The following is a 25,228-nucleotide window of genomic DNA, read 5'->3' on the forward strand; positions in this document are numbered from 1 at the left end:
TTGCAATTTCAATCACACTTTGACCACTTTCACCCTTGCAGCTCCATTTTGTGTATGTCATGTTATAGGCGAAAACACTTGACACAGATCTACCAGCGTTGCATGTTGTGAGTTAAGACAGTCAATTTTCGCTATTTGACATACAATGAAGTATAGGGCTTAACCACCTATACCCCATATGTTTAGTTGACTGGAGTCCACCTGACCTTAGTCCCCTTTTTCCCCCCTCTACACCAATTATTTGGCGAATATAGCCAATGTATTCGCTCAGAATGTGTCACGTTGCAATGCAATTGTAGATCTGCTATTTTCATTGAATTTCTTTTTTATTTGTTTTTTCAATGGTCGTACCTGGTAGATGTCCAGGGCCTGCATGGCGTACTTCACCAGTTTGATGTAGATCTGTGTCTCCTTGGGCTGGAGTTGCTTGTTGGGAATAAACTGTGCCTCTGGGAATTGAAGCAGGAAAGGGAAGTTAGCTTGACATTGTGACAGGTCAGCATTTCATATAGCGCACCAATGCCATGCTATAAGCAAAGAAAACAAAAAGTGCAAATCTGCAGCTGAGATAAGCTACTTCACTGCTACTTCGTCCTTTAAGTGGTTAATCAGACTAATCAATTTAAGTTGATTATAAAAAGGTAATCAATTGAAATATTCAATAGTTGCAGCCCTAAAGTACAGTTAGTAGCATGAGTGAGCAGAGCACACTGTTTAGCATAGAAAGCCAGGGTATCTGTCCCATCCCTTCACCTCCGGGCGCCTTGCACGACGTTATGCCCCAAGTGATGGTCTTCACACCGCAGACCAGTGTCTTGACCAGGCTGCGGCAGTCCGACACCTGGAACGTCTGCTTGTCCTCCTTCTCCCCCGGCCGGTCGTAGGGTGTGGTGGGAGCCGGGGGTGCCGGTGGGCTGAGGAGGGTGGGTGGGGCGGAGGGAGGAAGGGCCGGTGTTGTGGACGGTGTTGGGGTGGCGGGGACGCCCGGCAACGCTACTGGCTCCACCACGCCCATCTCCGACTGCGGCTTGCACTTTTTGAAAATGGTGACGAGCTGGTAGCGTGCGATGGTGTGGAACTTGAGCACAAACACCTGAATGGATGCAGACCGGGTCAGAGAGAGGATGGGTCACTCCGATAAATGTCTCTACCCTCCCCCTTACCCCATATGGATATGAATAAACTGGGGGAAAAGGAGGTCCATAACCTGCACAGTATTCAGGGATTGCATTTTCAATCCAGTCAGCCAAAGAACACAAAACCGTCAACCGGAGACATGGTGCTTCATGTCGTATGTGAGGTAGGGGGTTCTGACAAACTGCTTACATGACAATCATACCTCTTATGAAATCTGGCTGAGGTTGCATGATTGTTACACATTATTTGGATTAATTCTGACCCAAATTCAAGTCAAATTGAACCAGCGATTCACCATTGTTCAAGTTATGCGTGAACGCCTACCGAGTGGCAAAAAACTACTTTCTGGACATGACCGGATTGACCACCCATGCATCCAAACAGAAAAGCAATAAATCATGTTAAACTCACTTTGCCACTCGATTTCCCACTCACGTTATGCATGCGCATACCCTCTATTGATTCAAAGATTCAAATATTCAGAATCAATATGTAGCCTATGAAAAATGTTAATTTAAGACAATACTCAGCTTGATTGTTTCGCACATTAGATTCACAAATATATCTTAACTTTCCATTTTATGTTATTCTACAAGCTAACATTACATCAGCTTACTTTTGCTGCATGCTCTATCCCTCTTGGGGGTAGTGCACTACATGCTCTATCCCTCTTGGTGGTAGTGCTCTACAGCAGCTCTCTGACTGCTGTAGGGCACCTGCCTGTACAAACCACACACACCTTAAACAAACTAACACACGCAGGCACGTGCACAGCGCGTGAGCTTGTAGATCTGTTATTGTCAAATGTCCACTGTATTAAGTTTAAAGTGTACTGTACTCTGTACTGGTACTGGTACTGTGATGCACTCTACTGGCCACTTTAAGTGTAGCCTCTGTCTGTGCTCGGACAGACAGACAGACAGACATGCATACATACATATACATACATACAGATATACATAGCTGCGTAATGGAGCGGAGGCACCGCTCAAAAATATACAATTTGCCAAACTGTCATCTCAGCCTACAAAATTGCTGATCACCCACTAAAAATGAAATGTCTGGTAATAAAGAAATGTGTGCCCTTTCCTCTTGTCTTGGAAATCTCATGTTTCACAACACTGTCAACATTCTAGCATCAACAGTGGAAAAACACAGCTGCTGCAATATCAAAATGAAACATGAATCCCACAACGTACCTCCAACATCCTCATCAGGATGTCTCGGCCATTGCCGTTCTCCTGCTCAGACTTGGAGCGGATGCAGTCCACCAGGTTGAGCAGGAGTTTGCAGGACATGGTCTGGATGTTGCTGGGAAGGGACTCGTCGTCGATGTTCTTGGCGAAGAGCTGCACGGCCAGGGACAGATCAGTCAGAGGCAGGTTCTGACGCACGTGGTGCACCAGGTCTGCCAGTGTGCTGTAAGCCAAGGGTCTGGATGGAGGCAAGGGCAGGAGATATCTGGAGTTACAAAACATCTTAAATAGGTTCTTCACATGGTGCACCAGGTCTGCCAGTGTGCTGTAAGCCAAGGGTCTGGATGGAGGCAAGGGCAGGAGATATACAGAGTTACAAAACACCTTAAATAGGTTCTGACGCACGTGGTGCACCAGGTCTGCCAGTGTGCTGTAAGCCAAGGGTCTGGATGGAGGCAAGGGCAGGAGTTACAAAACATCTTAAATAGGTTCTTCAAAGTACAAATGATCTGGCCAGATGTATGGAGAACCAGGATGACTGGAAGCAACGATGGAGGGCTTGTCTGAGGACGACCTAGAGAGACTGCAGTGCATTCAATGTGAAACAGAAATTGTGAAATGAAAACTTCAGTACAATATTTATTTTAACCAATTGTGCCTTAGGAGATGTTACTGAAAACTCTGGGGTGGTTGGTGTCTCTTCACACTAGATCATAATGTGCCTAGTGAACACAGTGACCGAGTTTGGCTCCATCTCCCCTCATGTCACGTCTCCCTTCTCTCTACTCTACTCTATTAAATAAAGCATAGGAAAAAACTGAAAAATAGACTCGGAGTATAGGAAACTAAAGTGTGATGTTATTCTGCCAGGTAAGCCTCAAAGATGTTTTTTGTAACTCATGACTGACACGCCACGGCCTGAAGGACTGAGAGCTGGAATGTCTCAGACAATGCCAAACTCCATTATTAACTGTAAAAAACATAATATAGAGCAATTCATGCTTGATTGTGCAGCCCTATAAAAAGACAAATATATTTTAAAACATTGTATCCATTTCAAAATCGCAAAGGTGAACCAAAAAAAGTATAAAGAATATTATTTGACGTGAACCCCAAAAACATCAGTCTGGACCTCGACAACGTAACTTTGGGAGAAGGTGTTTGTCGAGACTTTGCCTTAGCACACAGAGCTTACGGTCTTCCTCTGACCTTTACACAAATGGGTGGAGAGGAGGGGATGGATAAAAGAAGAAGTGACAGCAGTGGAGACAACAGAGGCTTGACTTGATTTGAGAAGCGGGGCCAGGATGGAACTCACTCAGGAAAGAGACACAGAGATGTGATAAGAAGATCAAGAGAAGCCAGAAAGATAAAATGAACTGAGGAGGAGAAAAAAAACAGGGAGACAAAGAAATGAGAAGAGGGAAGAGGTAAAGGACGAGAAGGTGAGTTAATGGCTGATAGACAGCACTGCCAGGTCTTATCTTGCCGTCTCGTACCCACTCATAACTAACAAGTTATGACAGTAAATGCGTTAATGAGATGGTTAGCGTAGCTTAGGAGGGTTGAGGGGGCTGGATGGATGCGATGTCAACCCCAACTAGGGGGAGGATGTCTGACACAACAAAAAAACAACTTTCCCCCTCCGGAGAGAGGGTGCACGTTCTGCAGCCGTGGGCTGACAGCCGCTGAGTTGTGGTGCAGTGCTCCAGACGGCCTCCCCTGAGCGCTTCAATGCTTCATTACTATGCTACGACTGCTTGGTCAACACCTGGAGGGAGCGATCACAAGTGGTGGAAGCAGAGTTCTGACACTAACAGGCTCACACAAGCATGATCACAATTGCATGCTCGTCTGCGTGCGTGTGTACTGTAGACACACACTTGTGCACTTACCGGAGAGTCTCCCGAGCAGTGTAGCCGGAGCCAATCAGGATGGATTCATCGAAAAGTTTGTCCATGCAAGGTATGAACTCTGCAAAACAAAAAAAGGAGATTAACTTTTTAAGTATGCGTTCCTAGATACTGTTCATGGTATGGTATCGCCAAACAGGCGTACAATGACAAATTACTGAAAATATTAAAATGCATAGAAATAGCTGGTCACAGCTCGTCATTAATTTGAAGATATATAATTTAAGTTTGTCTGTGATTCACAAACCTGTAAGATACTGTAGGGTGAAGATTGAGGGAACAGGCAAAAGGTTGAACATGGTATGGTGTATGTCTGTGTCTACATACATGACTGTATGCACACATGTGGACTTACGGCTGCGTAGGTCGGTGGTGAGGATGTGTTTGGCAGCAATGAGCAGCTCCTTACGGAGATGTGCAGTTTCTGAGGGACAGTTGGATAGCAGCTGCAGCATACCTTTCACCATCTGTTGAGAGTACTTCCCCACCAGGTCCTGATAGGACGGACGGACGGACGGACGGACGGACGGACGGACGCACACACACACACACACACACACACACACACACACACACACACACACAGGATAGACCGTTATTATAGCATAATGTTCCTACAATACTAGGATTATATTTTTTGCTATTCTACATGAACAACATTAGAGGATACTAAAACTAATAACAAAATGCTGTGTACAATACATTTCATAATAATTATCAAATCAATAAATATATATTTGGCCTACATTTAAAACCCTCAGTGGACACAGTATTTTTTGCCGGCAAACAGACATACCTGGTAAATACGGATGATGTAGGCCAGGAAAGACAGGGTCTTGATCTGCGCAGCGATGAAATCAGCATACAGCTCTTTGTTATAGAGCTTGTGTTGCCTTTGGAGAATATGACATTGTTCAAGCACACATTTGCAAACAATGCGTTTAGTCAGAGCCCCATCACAGCGGGTTATGATTTTGCATCGTCATCGTTTAAGGTGCCAATTATAGAGGCTGAAATTACAAGCTCTATCACACAAGGGGGGCCAATTGTTTGTGCCGGGCGGTTACTGCCCGTCATCAGGAAACTTTCCATACCTGCCAGACTTCTACTTTTCTAAATTAGCTCAGCTCCACTATGTTCCTGCTTGGAATGCTTAATGCAAACGCTCTTCCTACCCAGTGTTAACCTCCCTGCTAAGCCAATTTCAACCATTTCAGAACAAAATCACACAGCAGTCAAATCAATTATCCTAAAACATTCCTAAAAATAAAGTAAAAAGTTTGATTTCCAGTGGTCTCCCATCCCAGACTATGGCATATGACAATGTATATACGCAAGAAATGGCATAGGCACGCAGGACACGCGCACGCACACGCACACACACACACACACACACACACACACACACACACACACACACACACACACACACACAATACCTGGCCTGTGGAGACACCTGAAGCATGATGGTGTTCATGATGAGTGGGACAAACTCTGACACCACATTGTGGATGTTTAGTTTGTACAGCTGAAAGCAAACACAGGAATATAACCTACACTTATTTCAAACAAATCTTATTTCGAACACTTCAACATTATGCTGCAATAAAACCTAAGGCGCCTTGCCTTGTTTCTGTGTAGGAAGTCCAATGTTTTACTCCATGCTTACTGAACTAGAGCCTCACTTTGGCTCCAACCCCCAAAACATTTACAATTCTAAAGGTTTTTCTTCTCTTTGCAAGGAACTGTCAACTAATCGATTTAAAGACATTACTGTTGGATTACAATATAATAGTACAAGTATGGCATCTGCAGTACAGTTGTGAAACGAATGCATAGCCTAACCACATCTGATGAGTAGAAGGCTTACCTGGTACATCAACACCACTATAATGGGCAGCTCAGCCAGAACTTTGAGAGACAAGGACCCCCGTGGTATGATGGTGTGCTAAAGGTGGAAAGTGAGTAACAAATGAAGTTAGTTTTACACACATGTTCACAGAACTCAACGCCCTGATTGAAAACTCACCCTTTCCTCTTATTCTACAACTGTATTCCACCATAACTGAATGAATATGTTTGTGGCACAATGTTGCATGTTCAGGGTGAGTGTAGCCTGCTGCTAGTATAATATTTGCACTGTTACTGTGCTTTGAATGTCGATGCATGGTCTGTGTAGCAAAAGCCTGCAGATGCCTTGTATTTTGTGAATAAAGGGATTGTAATACAACTAGACAAAACACATTAATTAGTAAAGTAATCCTGTCTGATCTGTTCTGAGGATTGCGATTTTCTTTTATCCATCTAAGCAGGAGCCATGTTTTATGATGTTTCCGTTTGTGACAACATGGTGTTCTGGTGCCATCCAGTGGTTACCAGCGGTATAGCCGAAAAGGAGGACAAACTATTGCTGTGGATTTGATTATGTACCAACCAACTACTGCATCTAAATATAAAGTTTTACTAACGAAATGGATATGAGATACTGCATGTAAAGTTACTAATGGTTGCATATGGCCTGTAAAGTGAGGCTTCATTTTATGCTCCAGCGGTCGCAAGCGAGTGGTGTTAAAAATGACTGATTTGGTTGTCTTTATTTCCTCCTGCACAGTGTATTAATGCAGATAGTAAGTGTGACTGTGAGCTAGTCTTTGAGCTCACCGTTCTCGTCTCGCTGTCCTCCCGTTCAGGAGCGGTCTTCACCAGCACTGAAGTGATCATACCCACCATTTCTGGAGAGGGAACTGTGTTGTCTGCTATCACCTGGGGGTTCTCAAAGTAACGGGCCTGGTCATAAAGGAGAACAACGGTTAGAGGAAATAGATTTTTAGAATTGTAGCAAGAGAATGAAAAAGAGAGAAAGGCTGGTGTGGAGAGCTGGACAGCGATGCAAGTGGAAGAACATGGAAAGGGAAACAGAGGCAGGTTTAATGGAAAACAAAGTAGCAGACAGAAGAGTCATTAGGGAGAATTTAGAAGTGGAGTGCAGCAGACGTATGCGGGAGACATGGAGGGAGGATTGATAGGAGAGATTGGAAAGACAATTTAGTATTGAGAGACAGAGAGGGAGATTGGATAGAGAGAGGTGACAGGGAATTAGAGATGGAGATGGTTATGGTAAAGTACAGAATAAAGGTCCTCCTTACACATCAAGGACATGTATTTCGTACAATTAATCTAGCCGAAAATATGTATCATGAGTATAATTCATAAACAATGTAAATGTTGCAATGCAATTTTGATTCTGAAAGAGGCCAATTTTTCACTGTGAATAAATGCATCATCCTGTGTGAATGAGGAATCAATCAGGTACTGTATAAAGAAAGAATGGAGGGAAACAGAATAAATGAAGCAGAGGTGTGGGAATAGTAATAGAGGAGTAATAGAGGTGAAAAGGATAAAGGAAAAAACAAAAAGGCATCCCAGGTTGTACTTACGACAACTTTGGGCAGGTCTTTGTAAATCTGTTTCACAAAGTCCAGAAAATGATGAATCTGAAAGAAAGAGGTTTACGCCCATTAAGATGATTAGTTAAAAAAATATGATTACGCTTGCAAATCCCCTTGCGAGCCTATAGTACAAGAGCAAACTCATCATTCGTGCATGTCTGAAGTTTTCTTTTAACCTAGTTAGGCCTATGAGGAGGAATTCTCTATTTTGGGCACGGCAAATATACATCAGCCCCGTAATAAAGCAAACCCCCCAAAAAACTAAACTTCTCTTTGAAAAAGGAAGGAGTCGCACCTCTTGAGAAATGGGAGGACGGAACTGCTTGTGCAGCTCAATGATGATGCGGAGGCAGATCAGCACATTCTCCTCACTCTCAATCTGGAAAACCACCCAAATAAAGCAGACAGGTTAAGGCTTCACATTTGACATCTACACAGAGAACAGACAAGAAATAAAAAACAATATTGGGCTCAGTTCGCGGTTGCATTAGCGAAAGATCCCCAAAGCAAATCACACACACACATCCATCGGACATTAAATCTACCTGAAACAGTGTTGAGGCTATTTATATTCTCTGTCCTAACGTATGTTGCAAAATTGTATGCTGCGAAATCCCACCGTACCTCCAGGAAGCGAAACATCACCGACAAGATGTTCTTGGTGTGTGGTCGGAGATGCTCATTGGTTGGAATGCGGTGAATGATCTCCAGTACCAGCTTCCTCAATTGCTGCAAAGCACAAAACAATACTTAGCAATACCATGGGTTCGTTTCTGGATGCAATATTTGGCCCTTCTTTGGGAATGGTCTAGTGGTGGGGAGAAAGAATCCGATGCTGTTATTTGTCCTGAATAAGGGCGTCAGCAAGAAATGCCCAAGATGTTCAATGTAATATGTGGCTTTACCACACCTACCTGTGTGGGTTTCTCCTGCAAGAACTGCACTTCTCCATCCTGTAGGAAGGTAAGGAAGCGAGGGATAATATGTTCCAAGAAGGTTGAGTACTGGGGCGATGACGTCACATTCTGAAAATGAGGAATTGACCAAAGAAAAACAATTAGTATTTGGCATGCACGTCACATATGGCATATTGTCTTGTCCATGGAAACATGTTAGCACAGTGTACACAGTACTTTCTAAGATTATGTAAGGTAAATCAACAGGAAATATACGACCATGTAATCGTATATTTACAATGAACTACAACCAAGCTGTAAAGGACCTGAGAGACAAGGCAAGAAGGGCATTCTATGCCATCAAAAGAAACATCAAAATAGACATCCCAATTAAAACCTGGCTTAAAATACTGGACTCTGTGAAAGAACCAATTTCCCTCTATGGTTGCGAGATCTGGGGACCATTAGCAAACCATGACCTTGAAAAATGGGATAAACACCAAACCGAGACCCTACACACAGAATTCTGCAAATCCATTACCCAGCGAAAAACACCAAATAATGCATGCAGGGCAGAATTAGGACAATACACACTCATAATCAAAATAAAAAAATCACACCCGTGTGAACTGAGTGGTGTAAGGTCTGTCTGACGTAATGAAATCATGTCTGACGTAATGAAATCACACCCGGGTGTGATTTCATTACCTGGCTTTGTTTGTGCAGAAAAAATGAGCATGGTTGCTATGTTCACCCTGTTCACCCGGGTGTGATTTCATTACGTCATTACAACAGGGTGAACATAGCAACCATGCTCATTTTTTCTGCACAAAAAAGCCAGTTGTAGGAGTGGTTTACACCACTCAAAAAGAGAGCACTTGAGTTCTACAACCACCTAAAAGAAAGTGACCTAGATGCACTCCATAACAAGGCTCACACACAGCGAAACTCTAGAGAGATGCCCCCTCAGCCAGCTGGCCCTGGAACTCCGGGCACAAACACGTTTGTGTTTGTGCCACAAGATAGAAAATCCATTGGACTAAACCAAATTATAAAACAGCAAAAGGAAAACTATCTGACACATTGGAAAGAAGCAACACAAAAGCAGAGTAAACTAGAATGCTATCTGGCCCTAAACAGAGAATACACAGTGGCAGAATACCTGAGCACCGTGACCGACCCAAAACACAGCACAGTCTTGCGATCGAGAAAGGCCGTCATAGGCAGACCTGTATCCCCGAGAGAAGACAGACTATGCACCCACTGCACACAAAATGAAGTGGAAACCGAGCTACACTTCCTAACCATCTGTCCATTGTACCAAGACATCAGAGACACATACTTCCCACAGATTACAACCACACAGAGATTTTGAAAACATGACCAATGACAAAAAACAAGTACAACAATGTGCAAACACAGCAGCAAGATTTGTGAGTTGCTGTGATAGGAGAAGGATATCAAATAGAACACAACCACCCTAAAGACTAATCATTGAGTATATTCCTGCACTATACCTGCATCGAGTGATCTTGGTACATAGAAATTGATCTATTGAAGATTCTGACTTTCAAATGTACATCATTTTTCTTTTGATTGTATTGCGCAATTATTATATTCTGCTTTGGCAATGTAAACGTATGTTTTCTCATGCCAATAAAGCCCTTTGAATTGAATTGTAATCTGTGATATGCTACAACCAGCTCTTGGTTTGCAACTGAAATTTGCGGTTCAATTTACTTGATGCATCACAGAATGCATCAGAATTCTTTTTAAATAGTCCCTCTCACATAAACTGGATATATACCGGTATTCCGTTTTCACTGTCAATTCATTTTGGACTAAAATCCGATCAGAAAGTGTTTGGGCTGTCCTGTAAAGGCAGTGGAGCAGGTACGAGGGCACTTGTTCGCTACAATGTGTGCATGTGCATGCTTCTCAGCCAATCAGGACAAATGGATATCCAACTATGCTTCTGCATTGTGGGCCAGCAGTGCTTTAAAGTCTTGAACAGACTGACTGATTATATTATACTACCTGCCAACTATATTATAGATTATACTACCTGCCAAGGTCACAGAGACAAATACTGAATATTCACTGTCATCTTTACATTGCGCTGCCTGGGGTTACTTTGATCTGCCACCTCTTCCTCATTGGCTTTCAAAACACTGTCAGGTAACCTTTAAAGATCCGATCTCCATACAACTCTCAAATTTATCAATGCTTAGAAATCCATCATTGCGATCAAACTCGGGTGGAGAGATTAATGAAAAATGACTTGTCTGCCATTACAGAGTGGGGAGAGAACTATTCATCAAACTCACCTCAAAGTTCTCGCTGACCTCCTGCATCATCTTCAGCTTGGTCTCGTCGGCTGGATGTTGAAGGACAAGAAGCGTGCTCGTTAATCACCACAGCTAATGATACGGCTCCAATGCTCCTGGCAACCTTGCTTTGCTCAGCAGTGTGTGGGGGCTCTCAGATCTTATCAGTTTTACTTTCAGCGCCAGATTGATTGAAAGGTACATCCATTCAAGACAGACACACTGACACTCGCTCTCACACACACACGTACCTTTCATCTGGACTAAAGCGTATCGCTCTCATCACATTGCCCCCTGCTGAGCATAGCTAGTTAGCTACACATATCCATAAACTAGACATTCCTGTATTGTATTGAGAATGTATTGGGTCTATCTGTTTGCTATAAATCTGTTCAAGTTTCAAACTGATTTTGGTACGTTTGTGCATATTACAGAATGCAGATATTAGGCTGAGATGTTAGTTAGCATTTAGTGAGTGTGTGCATGCATGAAAGATATAATATTATAATAAAATAATTAGTGCAAACTCACTGTATATGTACAGTTTTTATACCGTATATTACGGTATGTTTCCAAATAGTAGCCCGAGCGTTTAATAGGCAAAGTCGACTTGGACGCCGGTCGTTTAAAAGGAACCAGGCAGCTAATGGCAGTAGGCTTTTATTTATTTTCGCACCGGCCTGCACCAGGCGATTATTTGGTTACAGTTCTAATTAGGCTGAAGAAACTGCAAATAATACCGCCAGCGTTCTTACAGACAGGGGCGTTTTTGGACGAGTCATTTAATACGCAAAATTATGTCAGACCCAGGGCGTTTAAGAGGAACCGGGCGGATATTTGCAGTATGACTACAATTTGGAAATATACAGTAACCACTTGAACCCCAGCATCCATTTTCTGGAGGTAACATTAGCCAAACATAGCAGATCTACAAGCTCACAACGCGTCACATTGCAATGGGTTAGAATAGATCCGCTATTTTTGGTCCAATTTACTTTAAGTCTCAAGGGTTTAAGTGGTTACAACCTGTATTATAGTATATGTATTGTATATGAGCTGTTTGAACTTGTAAGATGTGTGTATACCCTTATCAGTTAAGCCTTAACTGATAGCCTAATTGTCCCTTAACTGTTAAGGGACAATTCCTTATTTCAAGGGACGTTTGGCAACTCTACCTCAATATACTCCAAAAACATTAGCACTGCACCTATTTTAGAAGCACATTGTAAAATTGATAAACTCACGTGTGTTGGTATCCGTGAGAGCTGCCACGAACTGCAGGTACTTCTTCATCAGCGTGGTTTGGTCCACCACGGTGGGACTAGGGGTGGGCACAAAGGCCATGGTGCCAGCTGGAAGAGACATGGCTGCGATGGGGCAGCGGGCAGACTACAGGTAGTCTGCACCAGTCTCACAAGAACTTCATATACACTGCACACCAGGAAGAGGAAAAAAAACAATTGACATGGTAAACACTTACAGGTGCTATTCTATTCTATTAATAATATAACTAAAGACAAGATCGTCAATTTGTATCAATGTTATATTTTATGTATGTATGTATTGTAGGCCTAAAAGATATGAACGTCAATTTGTATATATGTTATATGTTATGTATTGTTATGAGTGATTTCTGATTACTAAAAAGATGGAGACAGGGAGACCCCTGTTACTGAAGAAACATTCTATCGCTATGGTCAGAATATAGAGCATTTATTGGGTGACTATCAATTCAATTCACCACACACCACCTTTGTTTTGTAAACACTACAAAATGCGACAACAAACGCATGCCGCTTGGGCGAATGGCGCTTAGTTATGACATCACTGCTTAAAGCATCAGCTAGCACATTCTGTCCAGAACACGCTGCAAAATATCAGTTAAATAACTGGACTCCTAACTTCAAAAGCTGGCCTTGCCGGTTTCTGTGGTTCCGTTAAATAAGCGACGATGCACTCTTCAAAGCAAAACAAACCAGGGACAATTTGCTCTGGTCTCAAACACCCAAGAATTAGCACCTTAGCTAAGCTAACGAGCTAGCGTTCCCAAAGAAAGAAAGCGCTCGCGCAACCCCTAAACTCAGTTTAAATCAAAATAAAAAAATAAAACATATATATAAAATCACCCTTTCTAACTAAAAATATTGTTCATTCTTTCAATGCATGCAAAGGGGACATTAACAGGCGTATATTTAAGCTTTAACTTCATAATAAATGCATCCCATTCAGACTTACCAAGTCCCACCGACAGGATACAACTGTCTGTGTCATTCGCCGCGCTGCCGCCGCTGAACATTTACCACATAGAGTAATATGATTCACCGCTAGATCACTCCGCCTAATGTTTCTAATATTTTACTTAATGAAAAGTTGTACACATTGACTTCATAAAATGTGTTTATTAATACATACGTTTTATTAATAAGTAAAAAATGCCAAATTAAACCATATTCATCAGACTTAACACTTATTCTAGTACCCGTGGAAGGATACACAGTGAAATCAATAGGTTATAAGACCATCGTTTTCGATGGTCTTCTACCTCCAGGGATGTTGGTAGTGGTGGTAGGCGAGCAGGTTTGCGGGTATCTGCGCGCCGCTGCCCGTATACTCTATGGTATAATCCCTATGCGCCGCTTTGGTGGCAAACGGAATACCGCTCTTTAAAAGTCGGGGGCAAATTTTTGTAATAGGTCTCGATTAATGGTTGTTGTCTTTCACCAATCACCATCAGTTTGAAAGTTACTAGTTCGAAAAACAAGTAACAAAGGTGGGGAGAGACAGAGACCTATCTCAGTATATGTGATGTATTCCCATGCTTTTTGTTCTTGCTTAATGTAAATCGCTCTGGATTAAGAGCGTCTGCTAAATGCCTAAATTGTAATTGTATAATAAATAAATAAATAAATAAATAAATAAATAAATAAATAAATAAATAAATAAATAAATAAATAAATAAATACATAAATAAATAAATAAATAAATAAATAAATAAACAAACAAACAAACAAACAAACAAATAAATAAATAAATAAATAAATAAATAAACAAACAAATAAATAAATAAATAAATAAATAAATAAACAAACAAACAAACAAACTGTATCACGATGAGCTACCAGTCCACCACCTCTATGCTATGTAGGTATGGTGTAGGACACACACACGGCCTGGCACCCCAAACCCCATTGATTGATTGATTGAAATATTTATTAACAGTTTGCAGAATTACAGTACATTTCAAGCACAAACTCAATACAAAGACTGTTAACTGTGAGTGGACGACCCAATTAAGCATTACACTTGTTTACAAGAGGGTCCACCTTGTTCAATTCATCAAAACATTTAGAGACGTACAAATAGACACTTCTATATTATATAGTCAAAGAACAGAACAGGAATTCATCATAAGGGAGGTAAAAAGGGGGGGGGGGGAAGGGAAAAGAAAAATATACAGTGAGGGGAAAAGGGGGTGGGCGGTGGGGGGGATTCAGATTTTACGGAGGCCAGTTTCAAATTGTAGCCATCCGTAGGTGCCCTTTGAGAGCGGTTTTGAAGGAGTCAAGGGATTCGCATGTCTTAATGACTGTTGGTAGGGCGTTCCACATTTTGGTGGCATAGGAGCGAAAATAATTTAGTCCCTTGTTTGTGCCGAATCTGGGTTGTACATGGTTTGTTGCACTTCCTCTGGTGTTGTGGGTGTGGACTTTGTTAACATTAAGGAAGTATTTAGACATAGGTACATGGGTATCTTGGTGGTGTATCGAATCTTGTGGACCAGACCCATTGCAAGATGCTGTACTCTATCGTCGACCCTAAGCCATTCCAGCCTGTCAAAGTGGGCAGGGTGAGGTGGGTTCGGGGGGCCAAGTAGGAGCCTGACCAGTTTGTTTTGGGATGTCTGGAGCCTAGTTTTAAGGGCCTTTGAGGTGCTGTGGTACCAGGAGGTGCATGCATAGTCAAAGAAACCTTGTACGAGGGCTCCTGTTAAGGTCTTCAAGGTGTTTTTGTTGACCAGTGAGGAGATCCTGTAAAGGAATCTTGTTCTTTGGTTGACTTTTTTGATTACGTTGGTGGCCATTTTATCACCGGAAAGATTAGTGTAACAAGTTAACAACACACGCACCCCACAGTGGAAATGGAAACTACTATCAGTCCACTCCACATATGCGATGCGTATGGTATGGTATAGCGTATAGCCTATAATCCCATATTCTTGTTAAATAGGCCTACTGCACTGATTGTACCTGAGAACTCAACTCTGGGCATTATTTTTATTTTTATTTTTTTTATTTTATTTTTTTAGATTTCGATTTACATTTACAGTTGGCTACTACACATTCTACAATTTAGCTTACTTTTTGCCTATACAATAGTTCCCACCATATTCCAAAATTTACATTTATTCTTTATTTATTCTTATTTGTGAGAAAATTGTCAATTTCCCCCCACTGCATGTAGCCTATAACTCTATTTTCAATGCATCGATACAACTTCCACAAGATGGTGCTCAGCCTGAGCACATGTTACATTTATTTAACTGTCGGTTTGTGGGCCTATAAATCTGGCAATATTCAGCTGAAATGAACTGCTTATCCACAGGACTGCATTGTTACTTGCGCAAGCAGAGCGCGCAATATACTGTGGTCGTGCTTGCTCGGACTCGGTAGCCTATATGTTGATGGTGACTAATGAAGATATGTTTCAATATTGGGTTATAACTGGCTGTCGATGGTGACGTAATTAGGATATGTTTCAGTGTGGGGTGAATTAAAGGTAATTGGCCCGGTTTCCCAAAGGACACATGGTGTAAGAGGTATGGTGTTGAACATGCTCAGATGCCCTCTAGGCCGCACAGAAGAATCCTGTGAACATGTGACACGCAATGGTAATATTTGGACTGCTGTACAGCTGACAGTATATATATATATATATATACATATATATATATGTATATATATATATATATATATATATTTATATATTTATTTATTTTTATTTTTATTTTTTTTAAGAGTAAAAAGAGCCTACTGTCATCTGTCCAGCAGTCCAAATATTATTAAATTAAATTTAAGAATGGTAGACCTGAGGCCTGAGACATGTGCGTGGCACATCTACTGTATGCATGGAATGTCTATGTTCACAGGCTTCTGTGTGCGGCCTAGAGGGCATCTGAGCATGTGAAACACCATACCTCTTACACCATGTGTCCTTTGGGAAACCGGGCCAATGTCTGTATGTATACATGTATGTAATCTGAAACCTATCTTTATTAAGTCACCATCGAAAGCCAGTTATACCCCGGCATTGATATACATATCTTACAGAGAGGCTGATATTTGAAAGTTTGTAGCGGTCGACAGTACTTGCGTGCTCTGCTTGCGCACTAGGCCAAATGGCCTACTTGTGTGCAACGCGCAAGTAGGCACTCGACAGAGTGCAGTTCTAGTTTAATCTGTCCTATTGGTTCTCTGCATTTTTGAGGGGCGCTAGCCCCTCATATTGAGACATATAGATTTTTGTCTTAACACAAACATTAAAAGGCCATTGACAATGAATAGAGAATTTACGGCATATGTAGACAAGCAAACCGGTATTTTTGTTAAATTCCCATTGACAATGAATGGAGAGAGTATGTTTTGCACTCTCTCCATTCATTGTCAATGAATGTGTGTGTGTGTGTGTGTGTGTGTGTGTGTGTGTGTGTGTGTGTGTGTGTGTGTGTGTGTGTGTGTGTGTGTGTGTGTGTGTGTGTGTGTGTGTGTGTGTGTGTGTGTGTGTGTGTGTGTGTGTGTGTGTGTGTCCGTGCGTCTGTTACCAGCTAATCTACGGCACCATTAACCCGGTTGATGCCAAATTTTGCACACACACTCCCTGGATGCCAACGATGAACCTCTGCCCCAACATTTCCAGAAGGGCCTGTTATAGCGCCACCAGGAGGCCGACTCCAGATTCTGTCCAAAAATCCCGCAAATCGTTACACACTATCTCTATAGTCATGTGTTCAAGTGTGGCCCATGTGTGGGCCATCTCTGGCAACCAGATCTGGGCCTTTAAAGGGAGGTGGTACTTTACTCCATGTGGGCCAACTGTGGGTAAAACTAAAATGCACTAAATCGCGGCGAGTTGGTAAACTGGAGAGTTAAACGACCTATAAGGAAAATAAGTCACTTTCTATAGGCAACCAGCTGTGGGACAATTCTTTGCTTTCCTCACCCCCTCTTGAGCAGACATCTGGGATGGGTCGGCAGATGTTAATCAGTTCATGCCTGTAAATGCCGAAACGCACGCATAAGCGGTTTTCATGCCTGGAAATGCCAAAACGCGCACATGCGTGTTTTTCATGCCTGGAAATGCCAAAGCGCGCGCATGCGCGTTTTTCATGCCAGGAAATGCCAAAACGTGTGCATGCCTATTCACTCCATCTCTCTCATTCACTGCAGGTGCTTTCAGTGTGAATAGGCAGGCAAAGGGAGAGTGATTTTCTTTTTTCAATGAATGTCACAATGCCCCTGTCGATGCCCTCTCTCTCTCTCTCTCTCTCTCTCTCTCTCTCTCTCTCTCTCTCTTTGTCTATCCTTCCCCTTTTCAGGACAACTAAGTAATGGGGAGCTGCTGAAATATATTTGTTTGAGTGTATTGTGGTATCATATTCATTTCATTAGCAGTTGTATGAGAGGTCCACTCTGAGACATGGGAGGGGAGGATTGGGTATTCTCTGATGTTCATGACCACTTATCTGTCCATTAGATTAGTCATCTGTAGCCTGGTGATGCACTCTGAAAGTGCACAGGCTACTAATTGGTCCCTATATTTCAGAATTAAATTTACACCCATGATTTTACAGTGTGGCACTATTGCAGATAAGTCTGCAATAGAGACGCATGCAAATTAGCAATATGCCTTTGCATCTGAACCTCACTTTTTAGTCTTGCATGTCTTTGTATGGTCAAAGGCTATAGTTGTTCTAGTTTTTATTCTTTATATTTTATTTATGCATATTTTCTGTGAACCTAATGTGTAATATTTGTTGGTGTTTAGTGTTTACTACTATGCATGCACCCACCTCATCAAATTCCTTATATGTTCGAAATGCACATGGCGAAAATAAAGAATTTAAATTCTAAAGATTACACATGGTCCTCCAATTATAATTATTATATAATCCATTGGTCACACTTTCACCTGTTTCAAATAATAAGGTAGGTGCAGCTTTAGAAAAAAAAACTCCTGGTTTCAGGCAATCCAGGTCCACTTTTAACACCTCTTTTCACTTTATAATTTCCTTTTTCATATTAACACAGGTTTCACACACTATGCTGCAACTTCCTGCTTTCTGGATAAAAGTAAAAATGTCTGCTCAAAACTGAAGCATATAGCCTATGTGCTTTAAGCACAGTCATGCATGAGTAAGCAGTGCGCTTACTCCCTGAGCCCATTTATAACCCTGCATTCATGAAACATCCCTTATTAATTGCCTGTTTAACTACAGTATGTGGTGAAGCCATATTCAAAGCACAGCAGCAGCTTCCGGTCTACGCAACAGGATGTATTGACATTTCACAGCCAGACAGGCAGCTGCTAATTGTTTACCACCACACCCTGTGTCCCTGCACCTTCAAGATGACTCAAACTGTATAATGTTTTTCCTCCACTTCTTGAAGGTCATAATAGCCTCAGGTGTGGACGTGTGGTGCTGTTGGTTCTCTGAAATCACAAACCCAAACTCTAAAACGTACACCTGCACCACACAGTCTTAATCATGACTGCACAACTCCACAGATGTTGGCCTTTATTAAAATCCTCTTACTCAATAGGATTTTAATATCCTGTGGCCGTCACATGGCTAATTTACAAAAATGTGCCCTCTCTGTGTGTGAATTGTGAAAGTGGCCTATTATATCACCCTGACAGAGTGACAGAGAATCTCTACCTACCTGTTGGTTCACTGTAGGATTTAGTCAGTGGTGGACAGTAACTAACCGCTTTATTTGAATATTATATGTATTTTGTATTTTATTTTATTTAAAATTTGGGGTGGGGTATTTCTGCCTTTAGTGGATCTACAGTGGTGAGTGACAACGGAGAGATTCGGTGTGTGAGGCTCGGGAATCGAACATGCATGCTGTCAGGCTACATACACCACTACATTCAAAAAGACAAATATTGTACTTTTGACTCCACTAGGTAGGGGACAAGTAGACTACATTATGAAAGAATACTGGACAACTCACCCCGGTGCTTGCCCGTTTTTCCTCCCGGAATTTTCCCCAGTGAGGGGAATAACTTTGTAATATGCTATTGGCTGTTTGTATTCTTTTTGGAAAAATATAAAAAGATACTCCTGTGGAAAGGCTATATTATTTAATTTTACTTATATTGACCCTATAAACAATTTAGTATTATTTAGTATATGTAAGGTTTTTCCCACTCAAATGGTACCTCGTCAGATAATTCCCACATTAATTAATTCCCAATTCCTACAACAACTTCTGTGAACAGACTTCACTGTAGTAGCTTTTCATAAATATATTTGTACTTAGGCTGTCTGCTGTCGTGAAAGTTTGTAGTTAGAGAAATTCACAGTCCAGCTGTCCAGCCTCTCCCACCCCTCACTGGGGAAAATTCCGGGAGGAAAACGGAATAGGGGTGAGTTGTCTTGTTACCATTATGAAATAGGCTATTATACATTTCAATGCAACAACTTTACAGCGAGCTGTAGGGTACTTTGTAATTTGTAGCCTATACTTTTGAAAATGTCAGTATTTTTATTGCATGTAGGCTAGCTAAGCTAATACTTAAGCTAATACTTAATATGTATTTTTAAAAGCCAGAGAGTACTCCACTCTCCAGTACTTTAATGCAATTTGCAAATTTGACTGGGAAACTTGAGTAAAATATATTTGACCAGAATGACATATAGGCTATAGCCTTGTAGCCAGCCCTATCATTTGATTGTATTGTCCCTGAGTTCTCTTTTTTTAAGTAGAAACGAACCCACAACGATCCATGGGTCGGCGGTTCGAATCCCGGCTCCTCCTGGCTACATGTCGAAGTGTCCTTGGGCAAGACACTGAACCCCAAATTTCTCCCGATAAAGGCGCTATATAAATGCACCATTTACCATTTACCATTCACAACACGTTGGTGACGTCAACCTACTACAACCAATCCAGGAGCTTGTAGAAGCACATTCAAGTAAGGGTCTAATCCTCTTTCTCGACGGGAGCCGTTCGATCCGTTCCACCACCGCGCGCACTGCGCCAAGAATAGCACCTTTAACCATTCGGCTTTAGGTGTGCTTCCCATGTTCGATTCTCTATTTAGATTTCTGATGCTGCTTTGTAAATAGGTAGCATAGCATGATGGGAGTGAGTGTAGATCTCCGCGTTTGGGGAATACTTTACGCACAGAATTTGACTCTATTTCATCATTATTAAATAGTGGCAGGGTTAGGTTTAAGTTGAATAAAACTGACATTTACCGCCGGTATGTTTTCGCACCTGTACGGACTGATGTTTTTTTGTGCACTGTGCTCTCACCAACTTGTGCGCGGCCAACCTGACGACGGAAAGCGATACATATGTCGAGCCATTCCCATCAGCGGCGATGCCGGCTGCCCGGTGACTTTGTTACCTGAACTGAGCGCCGGGAGTCAAGAAGAGGAGTTGAGGAACACTGTAATGCAACTACGGGAGACCATTCTACAGCAGAAAGAAACGATTGCCAATCAGCTTGTTGCCATCAACGAATTAACCACCAAGCTGTCCCTTTGCGCCTCGGCTTCCGATGACGGGAACTACGACAACAGGGGCTCGTGGAGCAAAGACAACCAGAACACCATGGGGGACGTTCCAAAAGATCCAAATGATTCCATCGACAATATTGGGAAAACCATGAAGGGGCTCAAAGACAGGCTGGAAACCCTGGAGGTAAGACGCAGCCCCGTGCGCCAGGTTCATCCAGTAGGCCTGCTATAGGCGTGCGTAAAACCCGGTTCATTGTACAATATAGGGGTTGAATTGTATATATAAATGTTATCTGACTGACTGACTGACTGACTGACTGACTGACTGTCTGTCTGTCTGTCTGTCTGTCTGTCTGTCTGTCATATCTCGAGTTTATCTTGATTGTAGCCTTACTAGCCTATCTGTGCCAAATCCTGAAATTTATGCCATTTAACTCATATTTTATTAATTTGCACCATGCTCGTATATGGACGGGCTCAGATATATCCTTATAACATTGACATTGATAGTCTCAACCATATACTTTAGGTAGGCCTAAATGTTTCCAAAGTAATCCTCTATTTTCTCACGGAATTGCAGTTATTTAGAAAGCAGAGATGAAGCCAGCAGAAAGGAGCTTTTCTATGCTTATATGTTGCTGCTTTTGTGAATGTAGTTCTAAGATGTACCTTTTGTAGCCTATATTGTGTGTATAGTTCTATATTGAAAATATTAAGAATTATATTTCTGTATTCGGCCTAAGGCACAAGTGCCTGCACAGTAAAAGTGTTAATTTAAAACTAAAAACGGATCATATACTCCAACGGACGAAGGTCGGATGGACTATAATTTATGTAGCCTACAGTGTATGTCTGTTATTGTGTATAACTGTATATTTGAAACTCGAAAAGACGTTTCTATATTTTGCTATATCGAATCATAATAATAACATGGGAAAGCCCAATCTGGGAACCCATCTGCAAAAAAGGAGAAAAAATTATATTTCGTTTTCTTTTGATTTTGCCTTAGCTGCGGAGCTCTGAATCTGTCTTGAGAGATGAGGAAAGCTAAATATATAATACAGTTGACCACCACGTATACCACCTTTTAAGGACCGATGCATTCTACCTTCATATACATCTGTCCCACCTCCCTTTCAGCAACAGCAGTTACGTGCCAACAATTCCGGCGCATCCTTCCCTAGCGAGCTCCGCAACCTCCTGCAGCGCCGGTTGGGTGAGCTGGAGAAACAGCTTCTGAGGAAGGTCAACAGCTTGGAGCAAGAGAAGAACATGCTCTCCAATGCCACATCTGCCTACAGGCTGAAGACGGAGAGTACTCTCAATGCACTGGTGGACCGAATCTACGAACTGGAGAAAGGTAGAGTTTGGACAGGGTTAGGGTCCAGAATCACACATAGAATACAAATTAATGATGATGGATGGATACAGATACAGAAGCATGGAGCACACACAGTACATTTGCAAACAATAATTAAATACAAATTATACAATATCCATTAGGGAGGAAGGTAATATGTGCTATTCATTTGTGTCACAGAGAAAAGGGTTTGGTACAAACAAAAGCTACAAATCATCATCCATGATGAAGTTACATTTTAAATGGCATGCCCATCAGCGTCATTGGATGATCAGTTCATCTGTTGCTCAAGATGCTTGATTGGTGCCAGGTGCATGAGAGACTGTATTACCATGACAACCAGAGGCACGATGCTTCCAATTTGACAATATAGTCACATGATGCTACCTTTCTATGATATCTCTATAACAGGATAGGATAGGACTTTATTAACCACATTAACCCTGGCCCTGTTTTGGACACGTTCAAATATATAAAATATGTATAATATAAAAATAATTCAGGAATTGTAAAAGCTATTGATGACTTTTTCTCAGGATTTAATTGTGTACCTACGTGTATGTATGAACCTTGCAGGTGGAGGAGACTTCAAGTCTCCAGAGCAGTTCAAGCTGTCCCTCCCCCAGCGTACAAACTACTTGTATGGCCGCATGACCAAGAGTCTGCCAGAGATGTACGCCTTCACCCTGTGTATGTGGATCAAGTCCAGTGCCAGCCCGGGTATCGGGACACCCTTCTCTTATGGCGTGCCAGGACAGGCCAATGAAATTGTGCTCATTGAGTGGGGCAATAACCCTATTGAGTTGATCATCAATGACAAGGCAAGACTAGTATTAGTCACACATGAACACATGCATGCACGCACATCGTACACACACACTTTAGCTGAGATTATTATGTTAGCTTGAGTTAAAACAAACGTTTATTTTTGCATCTTACAGCTTACATTATATTCATGTCTTAAGTATAATCAGAGCTATATACAGTGAACTAAATTAAAGGAAATAATTTGTTATTACAGATACTATACCCATTTATACTTAGTTGTGTGCCGATATCACTCAATGAAAATAGCAGATCTACAATCTTGCATCACAACTGCTCAGTAAAACCTATTATGACTCCAGGTAGCCCAGCTGCCTTTATCTGTACGAGACGGGAGGTGGCACCACCTCTGCATCACCTGGACCACGCGAGACGGACAGTGGGATGCCTACCAGGACGGAGAGAAGCTGGGCACTGGGGACAGCTTGGCTGCCTGGCACCCCATCAAACCCGGTGGAGTCATCATCCTGGGCCAGGAGCAGGTGAGGAAACCCTGTAGTGTCTCATCACTTCACCCTATTTTAATTTGTCAAAAATAATTGTATTTTTTTGTAATTGGGATATTGAGATATGCTTGGAAATTGTACATAATCAAAAGTGACAGAGGTCTGTCTGAAGTTTAAAGGAATATACAAACCACATTATTAAATACTAACATTGACGAAGACCTGTGCACAGAAGCGCGTCTGTTTGGTAGACTGCTGCTATGGAACCTAAACAAATATTAAACAAGACTCCTAAGACTCTAAGATTGTATATTCCTTTCCACATATTATCTGAATCTGCACCCACCCAAGTATATTCCTGAGCTCTTCCAGACTGTCCTTGATTCAAGCCTTTCCCATGATGTGATATGAGGTTACCTTTTTGTACAGGCTGTCGGCAAAGCTGATAATGTGACTGCATTTGTTTTCTTTTGTTATTAAATGTGAAGCCCTCTTTATATCAGTAATTGTCTTGTACTGTTCATTGTTGTTGTTTTTTGTATATTTGTATTGTCATTTGTGTGTAAAAAGGAAAATAAATACATTGTTGAAAAAAAAAAAAGAATGTGAAGCCCTAGAAGCATGGAAAGGTTTATAGCTATTTGAGCAAGTCAGATGATGAAAAAAAAATCACACCCGTGTGAACTGAGTGGTGTAAGGTTTTATATAGCATGATCAGCTGTGGTCTGACGTAATGTCTGACGTAATGAAATCACACAAAATATGTTAAGTAAAAAAAGCTATCATTTTTGATAAATGTATGTATCACACCTGGATGTGATTTCACAACTGGCTGTTTTTGCGCAGAGAAAATGACCACGGTTGCTACGGTCATCCAGTTCACCCGGGTGTGATTTAATTACGTCAGAAATTATTTTGAACATAGCAACCATGGTCATTTTTTTATGCACACAAAAGCCAGTTGTAGGAGTGGTTTACACCACTCAAAAACCATAGAGAAACTCAATATACTCTTTTCACAACAGACATTTTGACTAAAACACAACCATATAGGTACAGTAACACCTTGGTATGTTAGGGCATAACAATACACAACCAATCAGAGTCAGCCCGTGGGCTGACTCTTGGAAATATTGCTTGAATAAATTAAATTTTTGTAAGGCAACCTCACGTTTTCACTGCCTAATAATAACATATACTCTTACCAGCTTGTCAAAACAATGCCATTTACTGCTTTTTATATAGAAATAAAATTGATATTTTGCATAATTAAGTTCAGCCTTTTGGCCCGACCCTCCAAAATATTTTCTGTTTCTCATTTGGCCCCTTGGGAAAAAAATAATTGCCCGCATGACATTGTATTCACGTATTGTTTCACTCATGGCCTTTGCAGGATGTGGTGGGCGGGCGGTTTGATGCTGGTCAGGCTTTCGTGGGCGAGCTAAGCCAAGTGAACATCTGGGACAGGGGTCTGAAGCCTGTGGAGATCCAAGCCATGGCCAACTGCACAACTTACCTTCCCGGAAACGTTGTCTCCTGGCTGGATAGCAATGTTGAGGTGTTTGGTAGGGGAGCCTCCAAACGACCTCTGGAGAAGTGCGTGGGCCGCCTGCCCAATGCTTAGAATGAGCATATAGCCTGTCACTGTCTGATTATTTGCCTGTCTGTTTGTGCAATTCTCTGCCTATATACTGTCTGTCTGTCTGTCTGTCTCAGTTTTGTGATCAGCTGAAGTAGGTGTCGTGAACCCTGGTTTTTCTCAGTAGTATATCATCCACCCATTGAAAAATATGCCTTGTCACAAAATGATCAATAGAATAAGATTTAAATTAAGCACTTTTAAGGATAACCTTAAGTCATTTTTGTACAACTGATGAATGTAAGGTACAATTAGTGAATTAAGTAAATGTGGAGGATATACAGTATAGTTG

At 41.7% G+C, this 25,228-nt stretch overlaps 2 protein-coding genes across 3 annotated transcripts in view; one reads left to right on the top strand and one right to left on the bottom strand.

Annotated features, from left to right (window-relative positions):
- Positions 1-13,243, bottom strand: part of trrap (transformation/transcription domain-associated protein) — a 143,720-nt gene extending 130,477 nt beyond the window's left edge. For both annotated transcript variants that reach the window (XM_079493049.1, XM_079493048.1), the window contains exons 1-16: positions 13,154-13,243; positions 12,163-12,349; positions 10,919-10,968; positions 8,610-8,720; positions 8,320-8,424; positions 7,991-8,074; positions 7,684-7,740; positions 6,908-7,033; positions 6,117-6,194; positions 5,686-5,774; positions 5,043-5,139; positions 4,602-4,740; positions 4,229-4,307; positions 2,337-2,571; positions 754-1,093; positions 352-449 (exon numbers count right to left, since the gene is read on the bottom strand). In XM_079493049.1, coding sequence (XP_079349175.1) covers positions 352-449; positions 754-1,093; positions 2,337-2,571; positions 4,229-4,307; positions 4,602-4,740; positions 5,043-5,139; positions 5,686-5,774; positions 6,117-6,194; positions 6,908-7,033; positions 7,684-7,740; positions 7,991-8,074; positions 8,320-8,424; positions 8,610-8,720; positions 10,919-10,968; positions 12,163-12,283 — 1,809 coding nt within the window. In that variant the 5' untranslated portion in view covers positions 12,284-12,349; positions 13,154-13,243. The remainder of the gene's footprint in view (positions 1-351; positions 450-753; positions 1,094-2,336; positions 2,572-4,228; positions 4,308-4,601; positions 4,741-5,042; positions 5,140-5,685; positions 5,775-6,116; positions 6,195-6,907; positions 7,034-7,683; positions 7,741-7,990; positions 8,075-8,319; positions 8,425-8,609; positions 8,721-10,918; positions 10,969-12,162; positions 12,350-13,153) is intronic.
- Positions 13,244-20,409: 7,166 nt separating this feature from the next.
- Positions 20,410-24,921, top strand: nptx2b (neuronal pentraxin IIb; the record flags this gene model as incomplete). Its single annotated transcript, XM_079492606.1, has 5 exons — positions 20,410-20,850; positions 21,807-22,026; positions 22,603-22,847; positions 23,154-23,333; positions 24,691-24,921. 5 exons carry the CDS (start codon positions 20,410-20,412, stop codon positions 24,919-24,921), a joined length of 1,317 nt encoding a protein of 438 aa, XP_079348732.1.
- Positions 24,922-25,228: the final 307 nt, after the last annotated feature.

This window comes from Electrona antarctica (genome assembly GCF_951216825.1).
Source record: "Electrona antarctica genome assembly, chromosome: 22".
Lineage (NCBI taxonomy): Eukaryota > Metazoa > Chordata > Actinopteri > Myctophiformes > Myctophidae > Electrona > Electrona antarctica.